The sequence below is a fragment of the Gadus morhua genome, chromosome 23 (genome assembly GCF_902167405.1).
Source record: "Gadus morhua chromosome 23, gadMor3.0, whole genome shotgun sequence".
Classification (NCBI taxonomy): Eukaryota; Metazoa; Chordata; class Actinopteri; order Gadiformes; family Gadidae; genus Gadus; species Gadus morhua.
Genome location: NC_044070.1, coordinates 791,784 through 801,783, shown reverse-complemented (window position 1 = coordinate 801,783; position 10,000 = coordinate 791,784). Strand labels below are relative to the sequence as shown.

At 41.1% G+C, this 10,000-nt stretch overlaps 1 protein-coding gene across 1 annotated transcript in view; it reads left to right on the top strand.

Moving 5' to 3' along the window:
• LOC115537029 (sodium channel protein type 4 subunit alpha) overlaps window positions 1-10,000 on the top strand; it is a 297,785-nt gene that overhangs the window by 189,866 nt on the left and 97,919 nt on the right. Inside the window, exons 25-26 of the mRNA XM_030348626.1 lie at window positions 981-1,154; window positions 4,099-4,221. Of these exons, the coding sequence (XP_030204486.1) occupies window positions 981-1,154; window positions 4,099-4,221 (297 nt within the window). The remainder of the gene's footprint in view (window positions 1-980; window positions 1,155-4,098; window positions 4,222-10,000) is intronic.

The window sequence follows — 10,000 nt, the reverse complement described above, 5'->3', positions numbered from 1 at the left end:
AATTAGAGCTGTCACTCAGAAAATCGACACCATTAAATGTTTAAAATTGTAATAAGCATAGTGGCATTTTCTTTTATGAGCAAAAATCATACAAATACAGTACTTCAGGTACTGTTAAAAGTACAAGTTAAAACGGAAACAGTGACAAATAAAGCAATTTGATTGTGAAAATGAAAATGAGGAAATTATATGTAATAAAAATGATTAATTATTCAAGCTTTTACCAAAGATTTGCACAAATCTTGGTTTCATTTCAATTGATTCTGTGTTTTTACTCTCATGACATTTATACATGTTTAACATTGACACCTTTTTCCTCCTCATCAATGTGCTCGCTGGGCTCTATGTACTCTGTGCTCTTAGTCTTGGTGTCAGTGGATTCTCTCATGACCAGTAGCCAACAGCATGTGACTTGTTATTCTATTCTAATGTTGAATGTGTGAAATGTTTCCTGTCAGCGATACAGCCTTGAAACTTGAAGCCATTTTGGTTGTGCTGTTCAGTGAGCAGCGTCACGATCCTCATTAAACCACATGATGAGAGAGCACACCAGAGCCTCATTGTGTGCTAGAAGTCTCTGTTACTGACTAAAATGAAGATCAGACTTTATTAATCGAGGGGGGAGACCATGATTCACCTCTAACTCCACTGACACTCAATAATGAGTAATAACAATAGCAAGGCATATATAGAAAGAATATTTTGCATAATATAGAACTGTCAGAAAGTCTGAAAAGTTTAAGTTTACATTTTGCATTCTAGTACTCCTATCATAGAGATGTGGCATGTTTGGGCGGAGCTGAAAATGTCCACATCCTTTCGTCTTTTGTCTATCCTCATATTGTCTTATTGTCGTATTGTCGTATTGTCTTATTGTCGAATTGTCGTATTGTCGTCTTGTCTTATTGTTGTCTTGCCTTATTGTCTTATTGTCTTCTTGTCCTGTACTGTGACCTTAAGTCCCTTCTCGCGCCCCTCAGGCCTTTGAGGACATCTACATCGAGCAGAGGAAAGTGATCAAGGTGATCCTGGAGTACGCTGACAAGATCTTTACCTACATCTTCATCCTGGAGATGCTGCTGAAGTGGATTGCCTACGGCTTCAAGAAATACTTCACCAACTACTGGTGCTGGCTGGACTTCCTCATCGTGGACGTGAGTCTCAGCCTCAGCCTTAAGAGAAGCCTTTTTTCATTTTCCTTCTTCACTTCCTCCTGTAGAAAATGTTGACCATTCAGGTTCTCCTCTACGATCTGATTGGTCAACGCATTGGGGAAGCACATGCGACTATTGGTCGCTATGATCTCACCCAGTCCTCAGACATTGAAGAAAAGGCACAGACAGATAGACATGTACAGAGATAAAGAACAGATCTGATCTATTTAAACGTCTGCTACCCAGTTGTTACCTTCAAGACAAAGCGTAACAATCCCTGATCGGCTTCGGGGGAAAGGGGGGTCGAGAGAGGCAGACAGAGAGAGAGAGAGAGACTTTGGGCCCTATTTTAACTGTCTGAAACGCAAGTGAGAAGCGTCAAGTGCAAGTAGCTTTGTGGGCAGTTCTATGGCGACGTTGCTATTTTACCGGCGCATAAATGACTCTTGCGCCCGGCGCAAATCTAAGAATGGCTGGTCTTAAGTAGCCTAATTACCCGTAGGTGTGGTTTGGGCGTAATGTGCAATAAACCAATGAGAGTGCCATCTCCATCCCCTTTAAGAGGCATGAGCGCATTTGAATCTGACGAGTTGATATCTTGACAGTGCGTTTGCAGTCTCCGATGAGACAGGTGCATGACCACATGAATTTCAAACTTCAAGCGGCTCAGTTTATGGCCAAATAATATGGCCTAATTCGCACATGGAATAGCGTTTTCTTCCACAACTTCAGAAACACTGATTCCTCAAAAAATGTCGGCAAAGAAAACTAAACACATATATGATATGCGGTAACTGTGGTTCTATTTAATGATACGCAATACATTAACAAACATCGTTTCTTACCAGTATTGTATGCATTATCGTTATCGAATTGTGTTCCTAATATGCATGGATCCGCCCGTTAATATACATTGCCATGGACTGTATCATGCGTTACGTGTTTAGTTTGCGTGTGTTTAAACAGATGAACGCATACACGCACGCCCACTTTCATTAATTACTTTACAAATGCACACACGTGCCCGCCTTCATTCATTCTTTTTAACACTCACTCGCGGTAAAACAATGTTTTCTCACGATCAAATACTCATCAATCCTAAAAGTTATGGGCTTGTACACGATGGCTGTGTCAAGAAAATATGTGTTTGCTGTACGGTGTTTGCAGATGTATTGATTTAAAAGTACAATTTATTACCGCTGTATCAGCTGTTCTTTCCCAAATAATTTACCAAGAATGTAGATGAGAGAAGCAAAGTGTATTCGCAAGGTGCACAAGCAACATTATGCATGCGCCCTTAAAATAGCATCTGAACAACGCGCCGCTGACTTTAAACCAGGTATTTCCTGGTTTGTGGCGCAATTGTTTTCTGAACCTGCAAAATAGCACCAGGGAACGTTTGCGCCAGAACACACCTCCTCCTTCCGCCGACCCGCCTCTTGAGGCGCAATGTCATTCCCTAATTTACAAGCGTGTGGCGGTGGAGGGAAAAGAACACTCTGCGCCAGTTGCAAACTAGCAACGACACTAGTTTGCAAAAAAGTAAATTGCGCAGTGTAGAAAGTCAATTGCGCCGGATGCAAGATAGGGCCCAAGGAGTGAGAGACAAAGAGAGAGCGACGCTCTAAGAGCCTTTGGCAAGCAGTGCCTTTTCAACCTCAATCTCAACATACAAATTTATACACGAATACAGACCTAGTACACGCACAAAAAACACGCAATATATTCACTGGAAATTGACGTGCTGTATCAGCATCTATCTCTATCGCTCTCCCTCTATCTCTCTGTCTCCCTCTGCTACTCTCTTTGATCTCTCTCTCTCTCCCTATCATCTCTCTCTCATCTCTCTCTCCCTCCCATACCTCTCTTTATCTCTCTGTCTCTCTCCCTTAACTCTCTCTCTCTCATTTCTCTCTCTCTAACTCTTTCTTCTTTCTCTAATCTCTCTCCCTCATCTCTCTCTTTCCCTCTACTCCTACTCCCTCTATCATCTCTCTCTCTCTCTCCCTCTGCTACTCTCTCAATGATCTCTCTCTTTTTCATCTCTCTATTCCTCTTCTACTCTCTCTTTATCTCTCTCTCTTTCCCTTCTTTCTCTCCAATGTTGGAGGACCACGTTTGTCTGCAAAAGAGCGCTTTCAGTCTTCTTTTGAACATGCCGACTGCTCAGCTCGTTCTGAGGGGTCTCAGCAGGGGGTCTCTGACCCAGACTTGCCTGGTCCCTGTAGACCTCAGTGATAGGCCAGCTGGCTCCGGCCCTTGGTCTGGACAACATCTTCTCCATGCGGGTTCTCATGACCCTGCGGGCCCTCCGCCCCCTCCGCGCCATGTCCCGCTTCGCTGGTATCAGGGTAAGACCCTGCTGGCATATAATTCAGGTTTTCTCCTCCACAGCAAGACTCTTTCTAATTGATAATGCTGTTGATTTACTTCCTGTAGGTAAAACTGTACAGTCTCCAAAACGTTTGTGTTCAGTGCTTCCTTTAGTGGATGATGGACTTTCCTTTTTCTCCTTAGGTTACTTGAGTAGCTCGAAGATCAGGACCGACCCTTTGAATTCATATGTATATGGTTATTTGTGTGTATTAAGGATTGTATATTAGTTATCGTGTTTGATACTTTACTCTTTAGCAGTAAAGAGTAGTTGTGTTAAACTCGCAGTAACTAACACAAATGTTTTGACCACAGACACAACCTGGTGGAGCCTCCTCTTCCATACCTAATACAGTCCAGGCTACAAGTGGTCTCCTGGAAAAGCTAGCTAACACCTTTTCCCTCTCAACACACAGACTGCCTTGGCCCGGTGCAACGCTAACACATAACACCAGGCCTAGCCTCAGATAGCATACCAAATAACACTCTTGGTGTCCCTCTCTCTCTCTCTCTCTCTCTCTCTCTCTCTCTCTCTCTCTCTCTCTCTCTCTCTCTCTCTCTCTCTCTCTAGGTTTCCTTGGTCAGTCTGGTAGCTAACACACTGGGCTACTCAGACTTTGCTGCCATCAAATCCTTACGAACCCTGCGGGCCCTGAGGCCTCTCAGAGCTCTGTCCAGATTTGAAGGCATGAGGGTAAGCATCAGTATTAAAGTAACTAACCCTGATCACCTTAATGACCTTACTTACACCCCACTACTGCTGAACCCTGAGCTTACTAACTTACCCCCACTACTGACTAACCCAGAGTCTGACATAAATGTAAATGGACTGCATTTATATAGCGCTTTTCTAACCATTGGCCACCCAAAGCGCTTTACAATATTGCCTCACATTCACCATTCAAGCACACATTCACACACCGACGGCGGAGTAAACCATGCAAGGTGACAGCCAGCTCGTCAGGAGCTAACAGTCAGGGTTAGGTGCCTTGCTCAAGGAAACCTCGACACTGAGCTAGGAGGAGCCAGGGATTTAACCAACAACCTTCAGGTTACCAGCCAACCCGCTCTACCTCCTGAGCTACTGCCGCCCCAAACATCTTAACCCCCACTACTGCCTAACCCTGAACCTCACACCTTACCCCCCACTACTGTTTAACCCTGAGCCTCACACCTTAGCCCCCACTACTGCCTAACCCTGAACCTCACACCTTACCCCCCCACTACTGTTTAACCCCGAGCCTCACACCTTAGCCCCCACTACTGCCGAACCCTGAGCCTCACACCTATAACCCTGACTACTGCCTAACCCTGAGCCTAACACCTTAACCCCCACTACTGCCTAATCCCGAGCCTCACACCTTAACCCCCCACTACTGCCTAACTCCGAGCCTCATACTTGAACCCCCCACTACTTCCTAACCCAGAGCCTCACACCTTCTCCCCCCACTACTGCCTAACCCGGAGCCTCACACCTTAACCCCAACTACTGCCTAACCCCGAGCCTCAACCCTTACCCCCCAGTCCTGCTGAATAAGATCTCTAGATATAGGAGGAAGCTGGAAGCTTGGTTTATACTTCGGTTCACAGCTTAGAAATTTCAAAAAGTCAAAGCATTAGACTTTACTTTGAATTCCAAAGAAAGTCAGTCCATTGATTTCAAGTCAAAAGGACTTTTGTTCAAAAATGTAATAGTGAGGTTAGTTTTTCAGGTGTGCTTTTAAAGAAATGTCCCTTTGAGAGAAGTGCAGTTTTTATTTCGAAAGACAATTTATCACAAACATTATCTCCAACGCTATGCTAACAATCAGGTTCGGAATCAATAGAACCCCCCACATGTATATACACGATATATATATATATATATATATATATATATTATTTAATATAATCATCATGGTCATGATGATTATATTCAATTCTTTATGCTATTGAATTTTGTATAGCGAAATGTTAACACAATTTAATTTATTGCATTGGAATTTTCTACTTTGAAAACAAGGTTGTCTGATTTTATTTGTCTTGAATTCACCTCTTCAATTATGGCATTTCAAATTCACCATTTCAAAAAGACGATTTAAAATAAAAATAAAAATGTAAAAACTTATTCAGACACAAAGATCCAAGTTACAGATATTCAAAAATATGATATTCTTTACTCATATTCAAGTGTTCAAAATACCGACCGAAACTTTCAAGCCATTAAAATTCAAACTGAAGTAGCAGTTGGGACAGGCCTAAGCATCGAGACCGAATATAGTCAAACGGACAGCTATCATCATAGCTGCTGTGTTGGTTTTGGACCCCTAAGCCCCTGCTTATTGAGGTCAGAGTTTGAACAGACATAATTGACTTCAACCGGACTACTTAAGTGCCCTGGGAAGGAGATGGTTTTAAACTCTTAGTACTATGTATAGTGACAATAAAAGGCATTCATTCATCACCAGAGCCTTTCATTCCATGTCAGCCATCATTTTTAATGCTTTAATTCTCTAGTTAGCTTAGGCCTTTCCTAACTGCTACTTTAGTTTGAATTTTTATGACTTTAAATTTCTGGACCGTATTTTGACCACCTGAATATGAGAAATAAATATTGTATTTTGATTATCTGCAACTTGATTTTTTTATGTGAACTAGTGGACATTGAAAGCATATTTTGAAATGGTTCAACTTGAAATGCAATGTTTGAATTTCAAAGAGGTGAATTCAAAATGTATATATTGAGATGTTCTTGGTTTAGGAAGTATAATAGTTAAATGTAATGAAATCAATGGTTTTTACATATACAAAATGCAGGGGCTTTTAAAATTCTAAACATTGATGGGATTTGCTTCCAAAGACTCGACTTTAAAACAAATCCATGATGATGTGTTTATCTGCAATCACCTCCAAAATATGTTCATTAGGACAATATATTAATGCGCAATGCTGTTGCCATGTTTTCAGGGATGGAAAGTCACTGGTTCAGAAAGTAAGAAAGAAAAATCCCTCCAGGTTTTTGCAGCATCCAATGCAGTGACCGTCTGATTTCACGCCCATTTATGTACCTAATTTTAGCGAATCAGGTGGTTGGCCCAAAATAGCAGGGTGGATTACATCAACCTGCAATTTTCCACCTCTGCATTTTTGTAACAGCAGGCCAATGCTTTTACCCAGTATGGCAGCCCTCCATTGATTTAAAAATGCTTCCCAGTGGTGGTTTCTAATGGAATCGTACCATCCAGTTCAGTGTTCCATCAAAGCTCCTTCTCCTGGTTTTCTGTTGCTGGAGAGATGCAGGAAATCCATCCAAACGAATCCAACCTGCACTATTGTTATTTTCTCTCTGTTTTCACGTCTCTTCTATTTCTATTGGATTGTTTCATCATCAATCTGCGGGGAAGGTGAAACAGTTCATTTGGTCGACATTCCATGTCATTGTTCAGCATAATTTTGTCTAATAATTCATTGATTAAAATGGTTGTATGTTTAGATATGGTAGCTGTTTCCATATCTTAATGCTAAATCAAATGACCAACTGACACATTGTCCACCCTTCCTCTCTAGGCAAGGCAAGGCAAGGCAACTTTATTTATATAGCACTTTTCATACACAAGGCAGACTCAAAGTGCTTCACATATAAACATTGTTATACAATAAAATAAAAAAATAGATAAGTAAAAGAAAACATATGCAAAGAAATGAGTAAAATAGAAAGTTAAAAAGGCTTTTTAGTAAGTAAAATTGAAAGTGCAATGTATTTAAGAAAGTGAGAAAATTAAATTGAAAGTTATTTAAGATCAGATCAACAGACTCTCTGGAACCCAAGTCGGGACTACAACCCGACCTAAAGGACAATATCCTAGGACTCTAGCCCAGCAACCTTTCTCTCTGGTATCAGATCATGTATTTTTCTGGTAAAAATAGAAAATAAAGGGAAAGTTAAAAAGGCATTTTAGTAAAATAAAGGTACTCGTATCAACATTGACAAACTAGCAAAGATGAACAAATCACTTGGATGACATGCTATTACAATATTCTAGGACTCTAACCCTGACCAAAGGCCTTATTCTACAAACTCAAGACTCTAACCCTTATACAAATACAAACTAAACTCAGGACTCTAACCCTTATACAAATACAAACAAACTCAGGACTCTAACCCTTATACAAATACAAACAAAACTCAGGACTCTAACCCTTATACAAATACAAACTCAGGAGCAGAAAGCTAAAGCAAACATAAAAGTCTTCAATCTTGTTTTGAAGGTGCTCAGAGTTGGGGCAAGTCTTAAATCCTCAGGGAGTTTATTCCAGCTATTTGTGGCATAGTAACTAAATCCTGCTTTCCCATGTTTCGTGTTTACTCTGGGGATAATTAACAGATTGGTCTCAGAAGATCTTAGTGTTCTAGAAGGCTTATGTAGTGGAAGCATATCAGTTAAATATTTTGGGCCTAAACCATGTAGGGATTTATAGGTTAGCAACATGATTTTAAAATCAATTCTCTGACCTACAGGAAGCCAATGTAACGATTTAAGAATTGGTGTAATATGTTCAAATTTTTTGGTCTTTGTTAAAACTCTAGCAGCAGCATTCTGAACAAGCTGAAGCTTCCTTAGAGTTTGTTTTGGGAGACCTGTAAGGAGACCATTGCAGTAATCAAGCTTACTAGTGATAAAGGCATGTACAAGTTTTTGTAAGTCTTCGGTGGACATGAGCCCTCTAAGTCTTGCTACATTTTTAAGGTGATAATATGCAGATTTTGTAACTGATTTGATGTGACTTTCGAAATGTAAATCAGAATCCATGATAACCCCTAGGTTTCTGGCTTTGATTGAGGTTTTCAGGGACAGAGAGTGAAGGTGTTGGGTTACTTTAAGCCTTTCCGTTTTAGCACCAAATACAATTATCTCTGTTTTATCCTCATTTAGCTGAAGGAAATTTCGGCACATCCAGTCTTTCACTTGCTCAATGCACTGGCACAGCATATCTATGGGCCGATAGTCATTTGGTGATAGCGATACATAGATTTGCGTGTCATCAGCATAGCAATGATGGTCAATATTTTTATTATGCATGATTTGCCCTAGTGGGAGCATGTAGATGTTGAATAAAGAGGGTCCTAAGATCGAACCTTGTGGGACTCCACACATCACGTTGGTTGATTCTGATACAAAGTCGCCGATGGAAACAAAGTAGTTCCTATTTTGTAGGTAGGATCTGAACCAATTTAAGACTGTGCCTGAAAGCCCCACCCAGTTTTCTAACCTGTCCAAAAGTATTGTATGGTCTACAGTGTCGAATGCAGCACTGAGGTCTAGCAGCATTAGTATTGAGGTTTTGCCAGAGTCTGTGTTAAGACGGATGTCGTTTACAACTTTAATGAGGGCGGTCTCAGTGCTGTGCAGGGGTCGAAATCCTGATTGGAAGGTGTCATAGCAACCAGTTGATGCCAGGAAGTGATTAAGTTGCTGGAGGACAACTTTCTCAATGATTTTACTTATGAAGGGCAGATTTGATATTGGTCTGTAGTTGTTAATAATAGAGGTATCTAGGCTCCGCTTTCTCTAGGACCTATGATAAACTGTCAGTATTATCAACAGTATATCTGTGTTCTCTACACTATATACTGTTATTCTCTCCTCTTTTCTTCTCTTATTCTCATCTTTGCTTTTATCTGGCCTTTTTTGTGGATAGCCTACAGTCCATGTCAGGCACTGGCCAATGAGCAGGGTATACCCTAATCAATTGATTGGCCATTCAATTCCATTGGTTCAAATTCTTCCAAACGTTTTCGCTCCCTGTGTCAAACCAATCCAGCTTGTGTTATGATATTCAAGGTTTGGAAGCATTTCTACAATGCAGAACATATTTATTAATAAGACATCCATCCTACAAAGTAAGGTCTTGTTGTTTGGCTACCCAGAAACAATTTTCTTATTCAGAGAGGATACACCAAATTTATCATGACTGATAAGAGAGAATAAGCATTAAATATGCAAGAGTGTTTGAAAAATAGTGTAAACAAACTGGGATGTAGCTTTGAATTTAAGTGCAGACCAGACAACACATAAGTGACGCATTAGGTGTGGACCAGGCTCGGACTGCAGGTGATCCAGAGCTCGCTAAATCTCTAGAGGAGATAATGAAATGAGTTCTCACTATGGGAACCATTATCCTCTCTCCTCTTCTCCTATTTTCTTCCCCTCTTTCTTCTCGGTTGTTCTCTTCTCTTTTCTAATTTTCTGCCCTTTCTTCTTGTCCTCTCCTCTCTCCTGCTCCTCCATCATTTTTATCTGGCTAATAAGATCCTCTTGCTCCTCCTGCTCCTGCTTCTCCTCTTCCCCCTGCTCCTCCTCATCCCCCTGCTGCTCCCCCTGCTCCTCCTCCTCATCCTCCTGCTGCTCCTCCTGCTCCTCCTCCTCCTCCTCCTCATTATTTATCTGGCTAATAAGATCGGGCATCCTGCCACTCTACAATCGCTCTGCGCC